The sequence below is a fragment of the Haliaeetus leucocephalus genome, unplaced genomic scaffold (assembly GCF_000737465.1).
Source record: "Haliaeetus leucocephalus isolate CR32 unplaced genomic scaffold, Haliaeetus_leucocephalus-4.0 Scaffold135, whole genome shotgun sequence".
In the NCBI taxonomy this organism is placed as follows: Eukaryota; Metazoa; Chordata; class Aves; order Accipitriformes; family Accipitridae; genus Haliaeetus; species Haliaeetus leucocephalus.
In genome coordinates this window covers 841,090-865,062 of record NW_010972571.1, presented here as the reverse complement: position 1 = coordinate 865,062, position 23,973 = coordinate 841,090, and the positions used below count along the sequence as shown (strand labels likewise).

The 23,973-nt window shown below is 40.1% G+C and overlaps 1 protein-coding gene across 1 annotated transcript in view; it reads left to right on the top strand.

Annotated features, from left to right (window-relative positions):
• Window positions 1-23,491, top strand: part of RFTN1 (raftlin, lipid raft linker 1) — an 83,477-nt gene extending 59,986 nt beyond the window's left edge. Inside the window, exons 6-9 of the mRNA XM_010585909.1 lie at window positions 7,174-7,289; window positions 18,076-18,179; window positions 19,592-19,673; window positions 23,054-23,491. Coding sequence (XP_010584211.1) covers window positions 7,174-7,289; window positions 18,076-18,179; window positions 19,592-19,673; window positions 23,054-23,491 — 740 coding nt within the window. The remainder of the gene's footprint in view (window positions 1-7,173; window positions 7,290-18,075; window positions 18,180-19,591; window positions 19,674-23,053) is intronic.
• Window positions 23,492-23,973: the final 482 nt, after the last annotated feature.

Genomic DNA, 23,973 nt, shown 5'->3' with positions numbered 1-23,973 from the left:
TCCAGCTCTTCATAGCTGGTCTCCTTATTCACTGATTAATCCTCTTCCAAATTCAGGTAATATTAGCATACTTTCTTTAATTGGTTATATCACATTTCTTTGTTCTGGGGGCTGTTTTTCTCTTTTGCTTAAAGTACGAATTCATTATTTTGCTTATTAGACTTAAAAGCAGGGTCATTATCATCTTCTTTTCCCCCTTGTCCTTGGAATGCCCAACGAAGTGAAGATTTCCAGATTGTCAGTAGTCATAAATCTGTTCCTTCCTTCTGCCAACAGTATAATAATTAGTCTTTAAAAGAGTTTTAGAGTTCACTGATAACAATTGTTTCTTTTTGGTTTTTTTGTACCAGATAATTATAAACAGAAATATAACACAATTGCAAATTACCATATGTACACCACGCAGCGTTACACCATATATTAAATGTATTCAGATTTTGCTAGTAAGTTAGAAACAGCAGCTTGCTTGGTCCTTAAATGTTCTCATGTTGACAAACAACAGTTATGTGAATTTGGAGTTCAGTTACTTGCTGGTGTTTTTCATCCAACTCATGTCATTGCTAATTGTGCCTGTAGTCCCAGGTGTAAACTGATCCTGCCTAGTGATCTAAAGTGATCATAGGACTTCACCCTTGCCCTCTTCTAGTGAGAAGTGGAGCCGGTAGCAGCAAGCTACATATTAATACCATTGCAAATGGGAAGGTTGTAACAGGTGGGATCTCCTCCTTTCCTATAACAGCAAGTCTCCAATCAGCAGTGTGAGAAGGTGAGAGTGACAAGGGAGGAAGAGTCAAAGCTAAGATTATATTTTGATGCCTTAACAGAGTAATCACAAGCCTGCTGTCTTTAGCTGTTTTGAACTGCAGGTCTTTAAATGCCTGGCATTCTTGTATTTGTTTCACCATTCTGTGTGTGGATTTCCTGCCTTTCAAACTTAGAAAAAGCCAGCCAACCAACCAGAAAACATTGGCAATACTTAAAGACAAGGCAAATGAAACAAAATGTGAGTTGCTTGGAAGAGGAAAGTAGGCAGGTTTTTAGAGGGTCAGATTGATTGTCTGTGTTATATTCGCACTGCCTCCAACAAAGATGAACCAGATTTGGCCAATTACAGTCACCTTATCCACTGCATTGGCTGGGATTTTTATCATCCATATGGAATTATTTTCTCTGTGTGTACTGAAGGTGAAAAGAGTCAGGAGGAGGGAGGAATATAAATATGAAGCAAAGGCCAAAATTCAAGTCACATGCCACATAAAGCCACAGATGGCTAGTTTTCCTCATTGAGAGCAACAGCAGCCTAAAGGTTAGTTTCCTAGATAAGGGGCATTTGTAGTTCAAAGACAATGAGGGGAAGATTGTTGCCCACTAGGAAAGCTGTCATGGTAAAGTAAGAAATCTTTTCCGATATACTTCTTGTAAATCAGAAGCAAGAACATCAAAATAGCTTTTTGTCAACTGAGCTACATCAAATATTTATACAACCCTGTGAAAATAGCTTTTTGTGCACAGTAGGATACCTTAATAAAAAATGCGCTGGTAATGGAACATTTTCAGAGAAAGGATAGTGATTGTAACCTTTATGCTCAGAGCCTTTTCTTTAAGAAAGAGCGAAGTTATGTCAGTTCAAGAGTAGAGATTGGGAAATGACACCACAAACAGCAAAGTCAAAATGGTTTGTTTTATTGGCATTCCTTACTGCCCTATTGCAAATGAACTAACATTTGGAATTATTAAAGTCCTTTTTAATGTAGGCTAAGTTCCAGGAGCTAAATCTTATTAAACAAGAGATTACCAAAAGAGAATACAACTGCATCAGAATCAGGAAATAACTTGCATAAGAAACAGTGGAAACTGGAAAGAACAACTCACCATCTAAAGCTTTAGATGGCTGATCTTTGTAGACAAGTTAGGTAAGATTCAGCTGAATAAATGTAGGCATCTGCCCTGCAGGTATCTGCATATGAGTTGTCACTCAAAAGTGCCATTATGATCAATGGAGATCTAGGCCCAGACCAATATGGTCAGTAGGATTTGTGTTGTGATCCACCTCATCCTACATCAGATATGTAAAAGATTCAGATAGACTGGCGTGGGTGATTTAGTGACAGCAGAACTAGGTAAGACTGAGATACTCAGTGCCTCCTTTGCCTTAGTCTTCACTGACACAGTCTTCCAGGCCTCTGAGCTTAGAGGCAAGGTTCAATGAGTTGCAGGACTAGCAGCAGTGGGTGAAGATCAAGACAGGGATTGCTTCAGTTCCTGAGACCAAATGGTATACATCTAAGGGTGCTGAGAGAGCTGGTTAATGTCATAACAAAGCCACTCTTAGTCATCTTTGAAAGGTCAGGGGAGGTTTCCAACACATGAGAAAGGCAAAGGTTGCACTCATCTTTAAAAAAAGGCCAAAAGGACAATCCAGGGACATACAGGGTGGCCAGCATCACTTCATTCCCAGGTAAATCCTTGAGTTAGTCTTCTTGGAACACATTTCTGGACGCATGAAGGAGAAGAAAGTGATTGGGAACAGTCAGCATGGATTTAACAAGAGTAAATCATACTTCACAAAACTGATTGTCTTCTGTGATGAAATGACTGTGGATAAAGAGAAAGCAGTAGATGTCATTTTAGGTGAATTCATCAAGGAAGTTTGACAGTGGCTCCCACAATATTTTTGTATCCAAGTTAGATGGATAGATTGGATGACAACTAGACAGGTAAAAAACTGGTTGCATGGCTAGGCTCAGAGGGTCATGGTTAATAGGTCACACTTTACCTGGAGTAACAAGTGGAGTACCACAGAGATCTATCCTGGGACCTGTTGTGTTTAACAACTTTATCAATGATGCAGAGGAGGCAAGAGGGCTTGGTTTTGTCAAATTTGCAGTTGATACCATACTCAGGGGTGCAGCTGATGGGCTTCAGAACTGGGCTGCTGTCCAGAGGGACCTGGGCAGGCTGGAAGAACATACCAGCAGGAGCTTTTTGAAATTCCATGAGGACAAATCCCCCGCCTCTGGGAATGGAGAGGCCTTTTCACTAATCCAGGCAGAGGACTGCCTGGCTGGGTAGCAGCTCTGTTGAAAAGGTCCTGGGAGATATTAGTAGGTAGCAAGCTGAAGATAAACCAGCAGTATGCCCTGGCAGTAGAGAAGGCAACAGCATACCAGGTTGTAATGACAAGAATATAGCCAGTAGATGAAAGACAGTGATTATCTTCCTCTAACTGGTGCTCATTAGATTGCATCTAGACCACATACTGTGTCCAGTTTTGGGCCCTCCCCCAAAGGGGGCAAGGAAGATGTTGACAAACTGCAGCTAGTTTAGCAGAGGGCCAACAAGAGAGTTAGTGGCTGGAGCACTTACCCTGTGAGGAAAGGCTGAAGGAGCTAGGTTGGTTCAGCCTGGAGAAGGGACAGCTTTGGGGGACCTAACAGTGCCTGGCAATGCCTAGGAGGAGACTATCAAGAAGATGGATCCAGGCTTTTGACTGAGGTGTATGGTAGGAGGATGAGAAAAAATGTACATAAACTAAAACAAGAGAGGTCCTGGCTGGATATAAAGAAAAACTTTCTCATCATGAAAACAGTTACGCTGTGGAGGAGGCTGCCCAGGAAGTTGTGCAGTCTCCATCCTTGGAGATTTTCAAGATGCAACTAGATAAAGCCCTGAGCAATCTTGTCTGCACTTGTATTGAACCTGCTTTGAGCAGGAGATTGGACTGGAGACCTCCTCAGGTCCCCATCCACCTGAATTATTCTATGATTCTATGAAACTAGGTCCTGAATGAAATAATGGTTATTTCTCTCCATCAATTGTAAAAAGAGCCTTGGATGACTAACTCAGCTGTAGACCTCTATATCATAAATATCTAATGTTAGATTATGTGAATCTCACCTAGTGGGCCAGCTGTAGAACATGTGACTGGAGAATTAAGTTGCTCTTAGAGCTAGAGCATCTGTGTGCTAAAGGTATTGCAGGTAGACTCAGAGCATCTGTCCATCTCCTTGTCCTTCCACACGTGTGTAAGAGTTTCCCTGAAATTCCTGCTGATCCTGACACCATAGCATGGTTTACATGTGCCTTTTCTCCAAAATATGACCCGTTAACTCTCTTTTTGCTGCTTTCTCCTTTCCTACAATTATTCTCAGCATCCCAAATGCTTCACATGTGAAGGAATTAATGATCCAGTTATTCTTTCCTTTACCTCTCCCTTTTTGCTGGAAGAGTCGTAAATGACCTGTAAAAGGGAAGATGTATGGCCAAGGTGTGAGGATTGGCAGACGTGCATTCATGGCATGAAAGTTTAAATGTTGTGGCACGACAGGTAGAGAGGAGGTTGGTTATGGTTAAGAGGGAAAATCTTAAAAAGCATCATCAACCAGTTTCTCTTAGAGTTTTTCACCAGCATCACTTTGTTGAACAGACACCAGTATGCAGCAGCTGTCTCTCCCTCATAATTTTTCCCCTTTCAGTTTTCTCATTTTCTATAGGTTTCTTTCCTGGCCAAAAAACTAATGGATCTTAGGATTGACTGGATGTAGCATTCAACAGTAATTATTGTACATCCAACAAGGAAGTGAAGTCACAGAATCATAGAATCATTTAGGTTGGAAAAGACTTTTAAGATCATCAAGTCCAACCATAAATCTAACACTGCCAAGTTTATCTGCTGCCTGTAGGGTCTCACAAGCTCAGCTATTAGTTTCTAAAACATTACATATGTGCCATAATGTTCACATACGTGGAAGCTGTGAACTGCATGAGTGGAATGCGCAGCAGAGTGAAACATAAAGGATGATTTATGAGTGAGTGTAAACACAGGCATGCTGATTGTGTTTTGATCGCTTATTAATTAGCTGGCAATTGTGTGGGGCGAGCAGAAGCTGCAGTTGTGCCAACAGTGTGACACTGAATTTTATTAAGAGAATTCACGGTAGAGGAGCAGTACACCGACACTGTATAAAGCTTCCTGGCAAGATCTGGATGTCTGTGTCTAGTAGGGATCTATGGGTTTCTGCTTTCAGCCTTAGGTGCTGTCCTGTCATCCTTGCTTTGGAAAATTAAAGCGTTATTTGTACATTGTGCATCCTAAAATAGATTTTCATATGGGTTTGGGTGTTGGAATGTGATGTATTGCACAGAAGTTGAGTTGATTCCTGCTTTGAAATGTAGGGTCTAACAAAGTGCCATTTCTGAATGAAATATAATTAAGTCTTGTACCCATTTGTATGTGGCAAGCTTGTTCTCCCTATGTTTTCTAAGCTATAACCCAGCTACTTAGTGATCTGGCCTGTTATTTTACAACAAAAATGTCTGTTCTCACTTGGATGAGAAATCTGTCTAGATGACAGGAGTTACTGCTTTGTAGTCCAGCTCATCCTGGAGCAATGTGTAGTACTGGCTTGCTGTAGTGGTGAGGAGTCGTCTTCTCTCGTATTCTAAATGGTGTTACAGGAAACCTGCCTGGGGAGACAGTCAGTGTGAAAGTAGATAGTGTATTTTTCTACTTCAAGTCTCCCAACAGAATCCCAAGGAGAGTCCCTAGTAAGTGGTTTACAACTTTATTCCGTCACAAACAAACTAAAAAAAAAACAACCACGCTGTGTTAGTTTAGATATAAGTATTTGCATCTGCTCACTTACAACTTAATGACTTGATTGAAACTGCAGCAAGAGAGAGTAGTGGACTGTGCAAATAGAAGAAAGGGAGTATGCAAATGCTTGACACCTTCAGCAACAGTCTTGCTACAGTGTTTGCAGACATAAGCCTCCAGCTGTAGGAGTCCGGTTTGTTGTTGGCAAAGCCCACAACAAATTTATTATTTCCAGATAATAAATTGAATTTAGATCATGTAATGACATCGGAAGCTGTTGACCGAGAGTGTGTCTGCAAGAGGGAAGAAGCCTCTTAATCCTCTTCACTGCTTCCTTCGTGAAAGTTGGTTCTGAGTTTGATACACTTTTTCCCTTGGAGACAGCGATGCCTTCCCACTGGCATTTCTTGACCTCATAACATCAACCAGGGAAAGCAGGAGGACCTGATAAAACAGCTAAGCAGACTTATCCAGAAGACTCTCCTGTCAGTTCAGGAATCTGTTGGTTTGGCATGTGTGGTTGCATTTTAAAAACATAAATCATACCAGTGCAATGAACATAGCTTTCCTAAAAATGTAGAGAAACTATCATGCAAAACACAACACTTGGGGAGGGACTGAGCAAGGTCTTTATAATCAGTCACACAGGGTAAATGTATTATTTAAACTAGAAAGGCTGAAAAACACGCTTTGTGACAATGTGAGAGGAGTTTTCTGTGTTCGTAAGGAGTACAGTACCACTTATTTACAGTTTTTCAAAATATAATTCTATCACTTCATCATTTAGCTTATTTTAGCAAAGAAAGGTGAGTAATTTTTTTTCAGTTATTCTGATTCTGTTCTGTCACGGAGCTGACAAAACTTGAGTTCTTGCATGTGAGAGTGATTGCTGATTATGGAGCATACGGCTAAGTTGAAGGAGAAAGTGCTGCTCAAGTGACTTTAATAGTATGTGTTGTCTGAAAAAAGGCTGAACGTGCTGGGAATACAAATGAGAATAGCAAGCCACTAAGCCAGATGGTCAAAATGCCTTCATAAATTGATTAAATAGTTATGAATGTATCTTTTCTTTCACACCGTTCAGATATGCCAGATCATCCTTAGTCCATGTAGATCGCTGTAACTGCAATGGACGATCCATACATAGGGTTCTGACTTGTGTGAATGAATGGGTATAGTCATTAATATCAGTGTACCTTCAAAAGCCCTTGAAAAGTTGACATAATACGTAGTCTTTAGCCCCAAAAGTGTGTGTATAACTTCAAGTAAATGAGCAGTACTGCTGAACTAAGGACTGAATTGATTTTGTCTGCTCAGAATGGGAGAGCTGTGTTTTTTAAGGACAAACTCTGGAATAACAGAGTGGACAGTAAGGTTTGCTATTAGAGAGTAGGATTGCTCTTAAAAACTGCTAGAGATATTAGTCTAATTCATTTAATAGAGCTGGACTATCAGAGGAAGGTCTATGCACTTTTTTATTAACATCCTTGGAAGAATTTGTTATTAATAAATTCAAATGCCTCACTACACACGGGGTGTCTTCCATAAAACTTACAGGTAACCCTGTGTTTTCACAGATTCTTTGCATGGGACAATGGATGGAGTTTTTCTCTTTGAAGATGTTGCTGTGGAAGACAGTAAAACCATGCAGGGCTATGATGCGATTGTTGTAGAGCAGTGGACTGTCCTGAAGGTATGTGTGCAGTTTTTCTTCTTTGATTTTTTTGTAAATCAAAATACTCCAAGACTGTGAGGCAGACTCTCACATACTGATCTGTGCTTCAACAGTACCAGACAGGCAAATGAGGTAAAGGAATGCAACATAACAGTAATGCCAGTTAACCACACTCTAGGTTTGTATGATGCGCTTTCGATTTTTATAATCTCTGTGCTTTACTGGGGGGATAGGAAATGTGAATGATGGTGAGCAGTGAAACTCAGGACTGCCTGTCCCAAAAATACAGATGTCTGCTAGATTAACTGTAAAGAGGATCTCCATTGGTTGTCAGGGCAACATGATCACACAAGTCACTGTAGCATCGCAATTCTAAAGGCGGCGGCCCTTTAGGTAGGCCTAGCTGCAGTAGGAATGCAGATAACTGCATTTGCTTCTGTCTGAAGTCCTTCATATGCTGAAAGAACTGTATATTCTGGATAGGTCCCTATAAACAAACCACGTGTGTTATAGATTGGCTTTTTACTGATCCAAGTGCACACTCACATCAGTAGAAACACTGTTTAGATCAGATCAGTCGGTACTGATCTTCCACAGCAAATTTGATACACAGATAGGTATTTGAAAAGCTGGGCTTAAAATTCTTTGTGACTTGAAGCAGAAAGATCACAGGGGAAAAGAAGATACCAGTGTGTAACTCTTGGAAGGTTTGGGGTTCTTTTATTTGATTACTTGTCTGCCAGAAATAGATGTTATGTATCTATAAAGGCAATACCTGATCTTTTCTCTTGGAATATATTGTAAATGGTGTAAAATCCTAAGATAGACAAGCAAGGCACACACATGCCAAAAGGATGGATTAAGGGAAAAAGGGACAGATACTAGACCAAATGTATAAAATTCCAGACTAGGATTAAGAGTTTGGTTATTAAATGATGACTTTGTAGTGTAGCAAGAAACGGCCATATAATAATGGCTAGAAACTTCTTGAAGAACAGTGTAATGCGTTAATGGCAGTTTTTCTTGTGCTAATATGCATCTGAACAAACAATTCCTATATTACGTTATTCCAGTTATTACAACTTCACTGTAAGTTCTTGTTCATTTTTAGGGTCAAATTGTGGTGTTGCCACTCAGGAGCAAGGTTTTGGTATAATGACAGATGGTTCCATGAGTGCATTAGGTCATTGCTGATCAAGAAGGCAAATGTTAAGAAGCATTAATGTTGACCATATGTTACAAACTGTTAGGAAAGGAATAGAGGGTGAAACAGCAAGCATGTACTACTACATACTACTGTATAAGCTGTGGTTTGACAGCACATTATTTTCGAAGGTTATGTTATCAGTGTAATTGTTCAGAGAAGAGCAGTGAGGATGATCAATGATACAGACAGCTTCCAGTTAGGAAGACCTTACATGGTATGTCCTTTCAGCCTGGAACAGAGAAGAGTTGCAGGGAATGGTGTAGGTAGAGGTCTCCTAAATCACGGGAGGCATGTAATTAGGGATTGATTGTTTGCCACCTCTTCCAGTTTAAGAACTAAGGACTGTCAAATGGCAGTAGTTGGGGCCAGGTGCAAAGCAAACAAAAAGGAGATAATTCAGGTAATTCTTTATGCAGCAGGAAGCAGATCTGTGGAACTCGTTTCTGGAGAATGCTGTGCATTCAAGAAGCTTAGATGGGTTCAGGTGAAAGCAATGTTGTTTTTTTCCTCTAACTTATCTATCTCTGTGTTTATACAAGCATTTTAATTCAGATCAGGAGTGTGTTTTTGAAGTGAACCCCTTGATCCTCCCCACTTAATATGCCTCACCTCACATCACAGAATGGTCTCATATTGGACAAACTCAATTCCTTCCAGTAGAAACTAAACCAGACATGCTGAGAGGAAGTACACAAAATATTTGGGGCAGGTATCCTACATGCTTGCCCTGATATATATTATTCTTTCTTAGCTGTCACTTACAGCTATGTTAGAGACAGCTTTCTGAGTTAAATGGATTCTTGGTCTGAACCAATTCGGCTCTTAGACAACCAGTGAAAGGTTCTCTCTGTCACTAGGATACTGCAACAAAGTTATGCACAATGGCCCCTACGCACCTCTTAGTTTGCTCTGTGAGTACACAAGGAAGTTTATCTCAAGCTACATGACAAGGACAGCATCTGATAATGGGGATCCTGTGATGGCAGAGTGGTGACCAAAACACTAGGACACAGCAGAAGAGTATCTTCTAGCAGGGCCCCTTGAAGCATTAGAGCCCTGGTAGGTGGAGTATCATTTGCCTGCAATTCTAGCAGTTCCATGCTGGAGACACAGCTGGTCAACAGTTTAAGGAATCAACCTCCCAATAGCATCTGGTGTGTCAAGAGATGCTGTATTGCTGCACACCATGTCTGTGTGAGGGCTAATGTGGAGAATCTCTTGTTCCAGAATAAGATTTGGTATGTCCAATTTCAGAAACTGACTGATAGCATATACAAAGCTTGTCGGTATGATCAGATTATTCTCTGCTGTAATTTAAAAATTGGCTGCTGGGTGTTCCCTGGCAATTTTGCTCTTCTGAGATCAAGTGCCCCTCTTTTGGGGACACTAAGAATGCGTTACCCACCAATGTGAAAGCGGAAGAATATGGAGAAGAAATAGCCTGCTGAAGGAAGGAGGTTGAGGCGTTGGGGAACTCTTACCCCATGGGTCTTACCCATTTAGAAGAAGAGCAGAGCTGACCACATCTGTTTTCTTCTCCTGACAAATAACTGCCTGGATATTTCATGTCTCATGCTTTCTGAGACATAATAGGCATAGGTAGGTAAAGTCATCAAGTGAATGAAAGAAAGACCAGAAGCCAGAGGATCTGTAGGCACTTGCCCAGTGTTGTACCCAGAATATTAAGTTGCCTCTTCATTAAACCCTGTTCAAATTCAGCTTTATTTACCATAAGTGTGGAATAATGCAGTGGCAGAGGAAGGGACTGTAAAATGGGGGATGTAGAGGGAAGGAGATGGAATTCAGTAGTGACAGATGATGTCCGAAAGTCAGTAAAGCCTTTGTTTCTGTTATGAGTACTTCGAAGTGAAATTATCACAGAGATAATTATGGAGCAGTGGAATGACTCAATAATGTAGACTTTCTTTTTTTTTTTTTTTGTATAGGTTCAGCTCTGGTCTAGATTAACATTTTCCATTTGTTGTTTTCATTTGTACCAAGGCAGTGGAAGAAGCCCTGATGGGCAGCATGACATAAATGTGTATAATGGATCCTTATTTTAAATTTGTATCAGATATGATTATCTGGGTGAGCTATGAGTTCAGATGTGGTCTTAACTGAATGTAAATTTATTGTGCTGTATCCTAATTAAGAAGAAGAAACAAACAAAGGAATTCCAGCCACAACAAAAGAAAGCTGTTTTAAAAAGGAAGACATGTAGCATGTATCAATGCCCTTAGTAATGAAAAAAGAACCTTTCTAAATGAAATGGTAAAGTTTTGCTGTTTAACCATAAAGGCAAAAGTAAACGGTTTGGCATACCTCTTAGCAGAGAAAGTGCTGCCTTTTTAATTGCTGAGGCTAATAGAGAAAACAAGTTGAACAGCGTGATGCACTCTGTGTGTGTGTGTAAAATGTCAGTTTGTAGAGGATGTAAAGCTCGCAGCTGTCACAGTATGTGGTCCCAGCCAAGCAGCAGACAGGATGTAATAGCTCTGAGTAATTTAACTCTTTCTTCTCGAAGCAGAGCTGTGGCATTCTCTGCAAATGACCACAGGACTTCTAATGACAAAATGCTGCTCTCATCCTTATCATTTTAACTCTAAAAATGTCAGCACATATTATTTCCACCACAGCCTCTGAGATCTAGCCCTAAAACTTGTTTGATGGTTTTAATTCTGCTTGTGTAGGCAAATGTGGGTAGACAGTTCTGATTAATCACAGCCTGCATGATTTCCCTCTCCCCAACTCTAATCTGTCATCTTCTCTTCCCCATTACCCAAAACAAAATAGCTAATACTGTCTTTAAAATTTATTTTAGATATCTGCATTGTTCTGCTTCTGAAGCCTTGTTCATTTTGAAAATATTGTCCTTAATTTACAGGTATTTTCTCATTAAAAATCCTTAGCTGGTGATTCATCACTATATTTTTTGCTATACCATATCTTTGGTGTACTGACATGAATTAAAATCTCAAATACATCATGGTGTTGCCATTTCCCTGGCAGAATCAAATGGGGTCACTGTCCGCTGTAGACATGGTAAACCTTTTAAACTGCGACATACCAAAAGATTAAAAAAATTATCTCTGCTGAGCCTAGGTTGCAAGTTGCCTTAATGTAAGCCTTGAAACAAATTCTCTGGAAATGAGGATTTGATTTGTCTGTAAATCTGATTTAGGTCATATGTCAGTTAAGCTATGTTCTGCTGTTTCTGGCCATGGGAGAAAGGCATGACCAGGTCAGCAAAGGAGCTGATGGTGATGACCATGAAAAGCAGTTGTGTGCGTGACCCTCTTTACCACCCAGAGGACATATATGTTGTTTGGGCATAATATTTCAGCATTTGCCCCTTGTTGCTTTTTAAGAAAAGCTGAGCAAAAACCTTCAGGAGCCTGTTATCTTCAAAAGGTTTTTATAATTCTTGTTTCATTTTTTTATGTAAGATATGAAAGCAGCATATATACGTATGTATTTGTCTACTGAACTCAGTAGACATATGCTCTATACAGTATTAAAATCCACAGGCTAATCTTTCTTTGGTTTTGTTGATAAATTTAGTAATGAAATCTAGCAATACAAACTTGGAACTTCCCTGATACATTCTTGTGGCGCTGGCAGTATTGAACGTCTTAACAAGGCAAACAGTTCTTCCACATGAGTAAAGGGCACTTGAAGTAAACAGGCAGAAAAGCACAGGATCTAAAACAGTATGAATAAAAAAAAATCGCTTCCTATCTGTCACGGGTTTGTGACAAGATCAGCGATAAGAATTAGTTCTCTGCTCACCTGTCAAATCTTTCAGGAAAAAGTGGGCATGCCAGATCTGAACTTTCCACTTAAGAACAAGCTGAGAAAAAGTATTTCAGTCCTCTTATATTGTCTAAAAAAACACACAGGGCACAAGTCACGTTTCTTTTCCCCAGCAGGTCACCTTTAGCCAGGCGGTAGAGCCCTGGCTAATGCACCTCTTTGACCCTATGCTCCTGTCTGGCAGGTTTGGGAGGGGCCTCATCATTTTGAGGGGCATGAGAAGCAGGTTTTGGGACCCCATAAATCGCATACACAGTCTGCACGTAAGTGAAAGGCAGTGCCAACATTTGCTTTCCTGCCACCCGAACCGGTGGTAGTAGAGGATCTGTGCTTCAGCTGTGTTTCTCGCGTGGAAATAGATACTAGTTCCGTAATGGTGGAGTAGTGCACAAAGCCTTTTTGCAAAAGCCAAATTTTGTTTGAGAATAAATTATAACCAAAGGAAATTATGTTGGGGAAGCTGCATGGACATGATTAAGCTGTGTGTGGTAAGGCACCCTGGAGTATACAAGTTCTCAGGTAGTGTTTTTCTATGTCGGGTTTTTTCCCAAAACCAGTTGATAGACAAACAGTAAAATCAGTGCTCACCTTAAGGTACAGCACACATGTCTTGCAGGAATTGCAAAACTAAAAATGCCAGAGTTATTTAAGAAAATGTACTTGGATGGATTGCTAGATCACATTTATTTCTTGTGCTCAGTGGCCAGTTATGTGGAGTTGCCCAATCATGTGTACATTACCTGTGCAATGGTAAGTTTAACACATTTCATAAGGTGCTTCTGTGCTTCCTTTGCGGGTAACCCTCCGTGTCAACACGTTCACCTTGTGGAGCTTTTGCTACCTATCCTGTGCTTCTATAAATGCAAAATTGTGTTGCTATGCAAATGTGCTTCTGTGTTACAGGTGCAGACAATATCAGGAGCACTCAAACATTTTTGTTAGCTTATACACGTGCTAGAAAGCAGGATTTGCATCTCCGGAAGTCACTGAGAGAAGTGGGCTTTGCAGGCACTGGACTGTTCTTTGGTTGTTTTTCGTTTCACCCTAGACGTGGAGACAGATGTGAATGCTACTCAGCAGCCTATGTGTGTATTGAAATTGTGACTGGATACATCTGAATCGCAGAAAAAACTGTCTTAGCAGGATGCTACCCCATATAGTGTTAGAGCCTTATAGTCTCAAAAATCTTTCACAGTGCATGAATTCACATATATTAAGTAATCATAAATAACTCTAAATGACATATGCCCAGAATAGTGAGCAAAAAGCCTGTCTCTGGATTTAGTTATTACTTTTTTTTCTATTAACTTTCCACTAAAGTCCCAATTTGGCAGCTAGTCTGTGCTGGTCAGGGACCCATCTGCTGCCAAAAGCCACTGGTGGTTTCTAAGAGCACAGGAGCTGTCGCACACCCGTCTGCTATACAGCTAACGGATGTGTAGCAAGTGTCTGCTAGCAAAGGTGCTGTGGTGTATTGCACAAGGAAATTTAGGAGCAGCTCAATACTAGAAGAGCATAGTCCAACTTTTATTGCTGCAACACTTGTGAAAGTTCTCTTTTGCTTCCAATAAATGTTTTTAATGGATCGATAATGTTATATTGTTAGCAGAAATTACCTTTTGGAAGAAGTCTGAAAAGGAAAAAGGCAAATAATTCACAAATTTATAGCTTGGATTTAGTCTTCTTGTTGGCTGTGTTACTGCAAACATAAAACACTTGCTGCACACTTTTATCGGGTCATTCTTGCACAGCCCATATCAATTTATCTCGTTTTATTTTCCTTCTTTTCCACTAAGGTGCAAGTTCTGCCTTTACCACTTCCTCTTCCTCCCTTCAGTGCCCTAGGAGAGAAAGCTCTGGCTTTGGCAGTGGTGGGGACTGGTAACCAGCCCTGGCTGGGGGTGCACGTTGCTTCCCTCGTGGGCTCTCCCCTCTATTTTTGTAAGGAGCTGGGTTTGAATGCACTGCCAGTTTTCCCCAACAAACAGTAGGTTACACTTTCAAAGCGACTCGTGTTTTTTACTTCCCATCCTCTTTGCCATCTGTCTGTAGATCTTAGTATGCAGTCTGTTAAGATTTGCCGATAAAGCTTTTATTAAGATTTATTTAATGGGATTTTCAATCTTCCACTCTTTAATCATGTTGGAAAAAAATATTAAATAGTCACAATCCATAGCTGCCTTGTGACTAAATCACATTCACTTAACCCAGGAAAGAATGATTTCTAAAGAACTTCTTTCTGTCTCACAGGAGCTTAATAGTTGTCTTGTTTATTATCTTGCTGTGGTTAAAATTGCCACAGTAGGGGGGGAAAAGAAAAGAAAAATTGTTAATGCAGTTGTTTGTGTGGCTTGCCCTAGATATTATCGTTATCATTTTTTAATCATTTTTTTTCTTCTAATGAGCAGAAGCAACTGTGAAAGGAGAAAATGCTGAAAACAAACAGTACAACTATAAATAAAATGAATTCTTTTCATGTGATGCAAGTCAAGGGAAAAAAACTAGCTTAATATGCTCTGGCTTCTTGACACTCAAGGTGTGATCAGAGATTACTTATCATCCACAGGAGAGTGGGAAGCAAGTTAATTAAAATTTTCCACCCTTTCACTGAATGAAATGTCTCCCAGTTTGAGACGCATTATTTGAACACTTCTTTTTCAGAAGAGCTCTGGCATGTACTTTCTACTTCTGCTGGTGTTCAAATCCAATATTTGCTATCTAGAAAGAGCATTGCAATTTCATCTTACGTATGTTTGAAATTTCATTTCCATTGTCTCAAATAATAGTAGATAAAATAATGTTAATTATTGTATTAAATATAAAAAGAATACAAGATGACTCTTTTCCTCTGCACCCGTCCCCCAGTGTATTCTTTGTTTAGAAGCATTTTTGCTTTGGAAAGCATTTAATATGACACCAATTAAAGGCCTGTATAACTATGACTCCTGCTGGCACACAAATTTCCAGTCGTGGGATAGGATTACGACTGATGATTCAGGAGGGGAAGGGAGAAGTAATTTCTTGTGGTCTTAAAGAAAGCTTCAATTATCTGTATTTGCAAGTAAGGAGGTTGAAGCCCATATGAATTACACCTGTTTATTCAGGAGTGACTCCTTTCTCTTGTCTATCATCTTCAAATGCAGCCAATTATTAGTAGTAGTTTATTCCCCCAGGGACCTGGGGAAGAGGTGCGGTGTCTGACTCCAGCAAGGCATCCTGCAGAGTTGGAGAGAGCTTCTTAAAGAGCATGTGGAGCTCAGAGGAGGTGTGCACCTCTGTATAATGTATATGCTTCCTTCCTCCAAACAGCCTAACATGCAGATTGTCGTGTCACGTACCAGCACATAGGAAAAATAAGAGGTTACCTTTTTGTAACATTGTACAGCATTCTTTCAACAGAGTTTTTTACATTTCCAGATTAAAAAAAAAAAAATTATTTAAGCCAAACTGACTTTAATTTAATCTTAAATTTATTTTCTGGTAACTTTACACTTTTACATGTGCTTACCTGCTCTTTTCCTTTCTGCACTATTGGTATTGTGAAATACAACATCATCTGCTGCAGATGATGCTTAATCCTGACAAGTCAGACAGGTCCAAAGCTGGCCTTGTTTTGCCACTCAGAACCTGCAGGGACAGTGGGCTGTGGCAGGAGTGACGGCGCGTCCCTGAAGCAATTTGGCTTCTGCAGCAGCCAAATGAGCTCTGTGTGGTATTGATGTCCTTCCTCATTGCCATAATCTCCCTCTGATTTTTGACGATTGCTGCACATTCTGATGCAAGGAGAAGGTTCTCCTTGCTAATCGCCAACCTTAGGCAATGAATTCAAAATAGAAATCCTCTTTGCAACATAAGATGTTGCTTGGGGCACAAACAAGGTCTGCTGTGCCAGTCTTTCCTGACCTGCTAGTCTTCCACCCTCTAAATGAGTGAGCTCCTTCTGTTTTTTCTTCTACAAATGCTGTTTGATGGAGGGAATGTTTTGTTCATCCTTTTATGTGTTCTTCCAGGCACCTCATTGCAGGCTTGCCATGGTGGATGCTCTGACCTTATTCTTAATGCTTATGTTGCATATTTTCGTCTTTAGTTTTGGAAGGCATTGTTGACCAATCTCATAAATCTCAACGTGTTATTAATGTGTTTTCTTGAGACATTAGCTCTTAAAGGCATCTAGATACCTCATAATTTTTGCATTACCTTTGATTTTAAAACCTGGAAAGAGGGTGGAAATACCCATCTTACAGAGGGAAATGGGAGTCTGAGGAGACTCTGAATCTACCACGATCACAGATGTAGGATAAGTCCTGATCCCTTCAGAGGACATGAGTCAAAGGCCATGTGGTATTGCTTCCCTCTTGCAGGACAACTCATTCCTCTCCTGGAGTTAGCAATTCTGGTCTGTACATGGTGATGTTGTAAAGTAGCAGTATCTCTGTAAGTGCCTGAAAGCCTCTGTACAGAAATCAGAAGTAACATTAGTAGAGTGTTCTCTTGCATGCACTTTCTGGAGTAGAGTTTTTAAACGTTCTCCTTTTGAAGCATGAGTGATACAGCTTCTTCAGCTATTTGCATTTGTGGTCATGATCAGGTTTTTAATAGGTATAGTCAGGCAGTCATTGAGTTATGAAGATATCAAGTGACCTAAATTACATTCTTTAGAAGAAAGGAATAGCTGAGATTGGAATTCACTAAAATACCTTGAAATAACTACAGTAGGATTTGGATTAGTTCTGATCAAATGACTATTTTATTACGGCGGAATAAATGGATTTTTTTGAGCTGCAAAACTATTGTGCCTTACCCAGTGTTGAGAATTGGCAGTTACAACTCCTTGCATGCACATGAAACTAGTGTAAGTGCCTGAGCTTTTTGGCAAATTTAATTGTTATTCCAATTGAATGTAGTTATATTTTTAGAGACTAGTAGTTACCATTTGCCTGCTTTGTGTTTATTAAAATTAAAAACTAGTAAATAAGCTTTAGCATCTATTTGTTAAATTACTGGAAGTCTTGGCAATTAGACACCTCACTGGAGCAATCTTTGTTGAAATCACCAGTGGTTCTTTCTGTGTGAATTACAGGGTCTACCATTTGGTAGAAAGAGAATTAGCAAGGCTCTGCTGGGTAGATCTGCAGCTGGAGCCAGACTTCTGCACTGAAAGGCAATGCTTTTGGTCTCGCCCACAGATCTCCTGATTCAAAATAAGAAGGAAGCAATGCGTATTTGGGGGTGATAAAAGGAATAGATCTGTACTTATATTCTATTTATGTTGTTGTTGGCTATATTGCTCTTGATCCATCATGGCAGGGTAACCTGACTGATTTCAGTACAAATCTTCAGGATTTACTCAAGCCTAGACAAGTGCAGAATCCAGACAAAGCAATGTTGTCATTTTTCAACTACTTGAATATATCTTTTTGCTTGGGAGGAGATAATTGGTAAAATACAATTAATTTGTCCTGTTCAGATCTGGAATCATCTAAAGCTAGATGGATGACTCAGGCAGTGTAAAAACAAGATCACATACGTCTACCATTTTAAACACTCATTTAACAGTTTGTGATGTACAGGCGATTGATAGGTCCTGTGTCTCATATTTTTGAACATTTTCCTTCCTGCCTAGCTGAACATACAAAATGACCCACTTTTTAGTACAAAAACGCATTCTCCCTCCCAGAGTACCCACACATGTATTTTTTCTTGGGTTTTTTTTGTTGTTTTTTTTTGTCAGACTGAATGTCATACCCTAGTTGATAATGCTAACTGTTGATTGTTCTTTCCTAGGGAGTTGAAGTGCAGACGGATTACGTTCCGCTGCTGAATTCCCTTGCCGTGTATGGCTGGCAGCTGACATGCGTGCTTCCTACTCCAATTGTGAAGACAAACAGGTAGGTAGGAGGTGGGTGCTGCCTTTTGGCCAGGGAAGTTGCTGTACGAGCACCGCAGTCCATACAAGCAATTCTCCTTGCAGTTAGTGTGGTTTTCCTTGCATGCGCGCAGTAGCTGCCCTTGCAAGCCCTGCTGCAGCTGTTCTCTGGGTTTTCTGAGCATCACAAGCCACATGGGGCAGGAAGCATGTGTCTGGTGGGCAAAATACTGCAAGGCGGCAGTGCGGTTTCTGCATGAATTTTCTGGGTGTTGTCTCTGCCTGTCTGTAAACTCCTTGACTGTAAAAGTCCCACTCTGGATTTCCTAGTAGCAACTCTTAGAGCAGAGACAAAACCTGTGATAACGTTTGGAGTGACATGTTGCCTGCCTGAAGAAAAGTAATTTTATTCTTAATCGATGTCTGTCTAATGCTGCTGATACACACAGTCTAGCTGAGAAGAACCATGTGAGATTGTGGTGTATCATTACTCTAGTAGCCTTGTTTGCATGTACAATCATTCTGCGGTCTACTATTATTAATAGTCTGAGTTTTTAACTATAAATGCAAGTCACTTAAAAATACTCTTCATAACTGTGGTGAAAAACAATCATCCCACTTGTTAATCATGAAGATAGCACTTTCTGAATTTTCACTGGTGAGGAATATATTTTTATATATATATACACTAATATAATCAGTCATGATTTTTTATCTTAAAAGAGTGAAAATACACCCAGTTCTTTATGAGATCTAGATGAAGACTACTCCTACACATAAACACCTAAAAAGTAAAGGCCATCTGTGCTGGGAGAAAACCGATATTTAAGTTTTTCATATATGTTTAAATATAGGAATGAATAGAAAATCACAATTATGATTTGTAAGCCCTGTCTCTTAAAGGTATACATGATTTTCTATCTCTTCTAGCTTTCTGTATCCCATTTATAACTTAGTAACACCAGTCAGGTTGACAGTGCAGGAGGGCACCCACCCCATCTAACCACTGGTGGCATTTGCTTGTGCCTCCTACTGTGGTACAGACCCGTGCGGAGCACCCAGCCCCGTTCAGATGGGTGCCTCGGAGGGAGGGAGCACTCCGGTGTTGCTGAGATGCTGCTACACACAGGCATCATGGGGCTTGGGTTTCTTGCTTTTTGCTCCAAACAATTTATTCTGTGTTTACACACTAATGCTAAAACATTCAGCAGAAGTATGTCACAGGCTGACAGGCTCTATCAGGCTGAACAGTTGCGCTTTTTTCCCCCCAAATACCAAGCTGCTCAAAGACACAGGGGACAGGCAATGTTTAGGTCATTCTTCAGTTTGTTGTTTTGACCTGCAGAAGTAAGTGACTGAGATGGAGTTTCACTTTGAATGATGCTGGATGTGAATTTAATTCATTCTCAGGAGTGTGCATTTGTTTCTTTTCAGGGAGGGGAATTTATCTACAAAGCAAATTGTATTTCTTCAGAGACCTTCTTTGCCCCAGAAAGCAAAGAAGAAAGAATCTAAGGTAAATAACCTTGAGTTCCTGGGGTTTTTTGGTTTTTGTTGGAGGTATTTTAATATTGTAATTGATTTCCCAAAGAAGTAAAAATGGCCTGTTCAGTGTTTCTGCGCTACTGTAGCAAGATAGACGGAACTGAACTATTCAAATGAGAGAAACAAAAAATGCTTAAATTATGTGAAAGCTCTTATATTTCATTCTCTGTTGAACTCAGGGCAGCAGAAGAGATACAGATTTCTCTTTACAGCTGGGCCATAAACCTCCATACATGACCTAGAATTCTCTGCTCACGTTCACTGCCTGCAAGGTGGAACCAGTACAATTTTCTCTCACCTACTGCATGTCTTTTCTATTTAAATTGGTCTCTTTCTTGCTATGTGTATTGATGGAGCCTAGCACGGCACAGGCTTGATCTTGGCTAGTGTTTCTATTGTGTGACTGTTAATGAATTCTGCTAGAATTTAACAAAAAAAGTCCCCCAAATCCAGCTAAATTGTCCAAGAATGTAGCTGACAGCTAATGATGCATGTATGTGGATACATGTATGTATTGCCATTTCCATTTTTAAACGTGTAGCTGTGGGAACCCCTGCCCAAACCTGTCACGCCATACAGCTGAGAGGGAAATAAAAGGACTGGTTTAAACTGGAAACTGGGGAAGTGCTGACCTTCCTATAGTACTTGAATTTGCCTTGCCCTTGCAGTATGCAGAGGGATCAAAAAAGCCAGGTGAAGTAGGGAAAGGATCTCTGAAACCACATGATGAGAAGGCTGCTAATTAATACAGGCTTGTTTTTATTCTAACTCTGTGCACTTACGTGAGTGCTGGCTAGCCAAATGTCACCTGAAGGAGTGGTGCGCTCGAGGCCCTGCAGAAACTGAGCTGGAGTAGGAGATTGGAAACGCTAAGCACAGCTGAGCACTAGGAGCATTTTACCCAACATTTTGGGTAACTACAGATAGTTTTCATCTATAAAGCCCTCACTGGTTTGGAGCCAGGTTCTGTGAAAGTCATCTTTTAGATACGGTGGAGACCAGGAGAGCGTTTGAACTGACTGAAGTTAGGAAAGAACCGCTGGGAGCATAATTTAGGATTTACCCTCTCTCATTAGTGAAGCTGGAGCCCAGAGTGTTCTGTGAATGTGTTACAAAGCCCATCTTTCTTGTTTTTTCTCTTTGTTTTCAGGTGATTAAAGGGATCTTGAGATGAGGGTTGGAGTGCCTGTATTTGGTCATTTTTTTCCTACCGCTTTGTGTGGTTTTAATGGAAAGGGTGGGAACATAGAAGCAATTGTGTGTCTTCAAATAGAGAAATTAGTATGATACTGATTTCTTCTATTATAATAACAAATGCATACCATCCAGATGACTCAAAACTTTGTTTAAATTTTTTCATTTGGGAATATAAAAACTTATTTAACAATGTCTGGTTGACAAAACAAAGGATTTACTCGTTGGCAGCATTAAATATACAGACATATTTGAGGGCAAATATCACTGCAGCACATTTTCATACCAAAGGTCAAGGAAAAATGGGGTACATTGATTATAGTTATATAAAGAAATGTAAGACTGGTTCAACGTCTGTAAGTGATTGTTGTGAGTCACATCAAAGATGCCAAACCTAGCATTTGATTGAGTTGCTGAATATTCTGCACATACAATGTCACAGGCTCTCAGCATTTTGCTAACTTGTGATACGGCATGTCTAAAATATTTATAAATAAACTCTTGGAGGAGGGAAATAGGCTGATAAGATGAAAAAAGGACATTGCAGTGTTGGAAACTGATCTATCCTACCTAGGCACAGCAACCAATGGCTGTTCAGTTTAGCCAGAGGAACAGAAAAGGAAACATGCAAGGAGGGGTACAACTTATTTTTCTCTTTAGTAAGACAGAAGTACTTTTATTAGTGCAATATTCAGTCAGCAATGAGGTAATGGTGTTCATTCACTTTATACAAAAGTGCTGTATGCATTTTTGTGAAATACAATATAAATACCTGACTAAGTATACATACATTTGCACATACACACAGAGCCTGCTACGGTTTGATCTTTATCACATTTAGGGCCCTGATCTTACCTTCTGTCAAAGAGAGCTGTGAGTTAAAGGGGAGCTGTGGGTGTCCAGCACTTCGGCAAATCAAAAAAAATATTCAGGTGTCTCTGAATTTTAAACAGTTGAGCTCTAGAACTGAGATATTATCTTTCCTCTTTCTCTAAACTGTAATGATGTTTAAGTGAAAGATAGCTTTCTCTAAGTAAAACCAAGAAGAATCTTGTGAAAGCCAGTTTCTTTTTTTTGTTTTCCTTTTCTTTTTACATTAAGTTCTGGCTAGCAGAAGGAAAGAGCATTGCTCCATCTTTGTAATCTAATAAACTTAATAGGTTTTGAATGGCTTTTTGATTAAGGAATAAATAGCTAGATCAAAAATTTATGAGTATGAGTCCTTCTTTTGACCAACCTCAGCACAGGCCTGGTTGCACTGGAGAAAATGGCTTTTGGACCACAGCTGAATCTGCTGAATGTCCCAATGAGATTATTTGTGCCATCAAGCACTGCCTCCTAACCCATCCCTGAGTTTCTATCAGCATGGGCACTGCTGACAAAATGGTTGTGTACATTTACATGTATTTAGCAAATGTGTAGGATGGCTCAGCAGTGCCATGGAACATGGTCTGCCTTTCCTTGGGAAGGTCTATTTATTTTTTGACAAATGAAGCAGATACATTAGTGGCATATTTGTCAGCCTTTATATATGTTATACCTGTCGAGTCAGTATTTCAGGGTACTGCTAGTTCCTTTTTTTTGTTTGTTTTTAATAATAGTAGTTAAAACAGTTCTTCTGAAATGGTGGCTGTGGTAAGTCTTTTGGTGAGTGCTGCAAGAGGCAGCCTCATGCTTTCTCATCAAAAAACATTCATACAAATGGTTCAGACTATTTTACTGTTTGGGTATAGTCTTGGGTATAGTGTTAGTTCTGCTGCTAACCTGGTGAAAAACACTGGAATAATGCCATAGGATTGCTTCCTCTGTCTGCACTTGTGCAGCTTTGCATATTCTTGCTTCGCACACAGTGCAGGTTGTCTGCCAGGTTGCTATAGGCCTCAACAGTGACACAGCATGCGGAGAGGAACCCACTAGACATGTGAAACAGCAGAAGTAGAATGCACCACAGTCTCCACTCTAACAGATACATACATGTAGGCTCAAATGATCTTAAGTCGTCTGATTTAGTTATGCCATTTTTTTAATCTTAGGTCTTTTTGTTCAAACTAGTCTTTGAATTAAAACTAAATAATAAAAACATTTCTACTCAGGAAAGCAACTGTCCATGTGAGATTGTCTCTAATGGTCTTTAACATTTGGATCTCTTACTTGTAGTTTCACTGGAGGTTCTCCAAAGAAGACGTGCACAACAAACATATGAAGAAATCCATGAAGACTAAATTAAGTACTAGGGAGAAGCAAATGGCAGAGGAGAAGCAGGAATTCGAAGTCACAGAGAACACAAGAAACTTAGAAGCACAGATCTCAACGGTAGCCAAGCCTGATCCAGAAGAGCAGCTGGACGATGTCATAGACTTGGGAGATGAGGTAGCAGGGACCAACGACAGAGGTACCCATCACGACGGGGCGTCAGAAGAAACATGTCCTGCCAGTTACGATACTGATGACAATGACGTGCAGGTCTGCCTCAGCCAGAGTATGTCTGGCTGCTGTGTGGATCAGGTAACAGAGGGGGGAGACTGTGCTCCCGTATCGGACGGCTGCAATGGCAGCAATGGGGCAGGGCTGGACATGGACTGCTCCTGTGAATAACACCTACATTTCAAGAATCCTGTGAGTTGCTGATACTTTGCCAAGACAAAAGAACAGATTTTGCTAATCATCATCACTAACTCCATTGCTCAATTCCGCATTTCTTTGGCATTGTACTTACTTTGCTTCTTAGCACACTGGTATCTTGATATTCTAAGTAACTACAGGGCCCGGGCTTCTTAACCCACAAAAATTAATCGCAGAATTCTGTCCACTTTACAGAGTGGGACATGCCCTATGCTATCTCCTGGAGCTACACTTTAAAATTAAAAGTAGGGACAGAAAACATACTTGGGTTTTTCTGTGACCGACCTTAGCAAGCTAGGTTTATATCTAGGTCACGGCAAACATTCCATGTGGTCAGATTTTACTCTATAATACTTTCTTGTCCACCTAACTTTGCTGGAGAAGTTATTGTGCCGTATGTTATTTTGTCATTAAGCTTTAGTGTCATGAAAATGGTATTTGGGCTTAAACAGGCT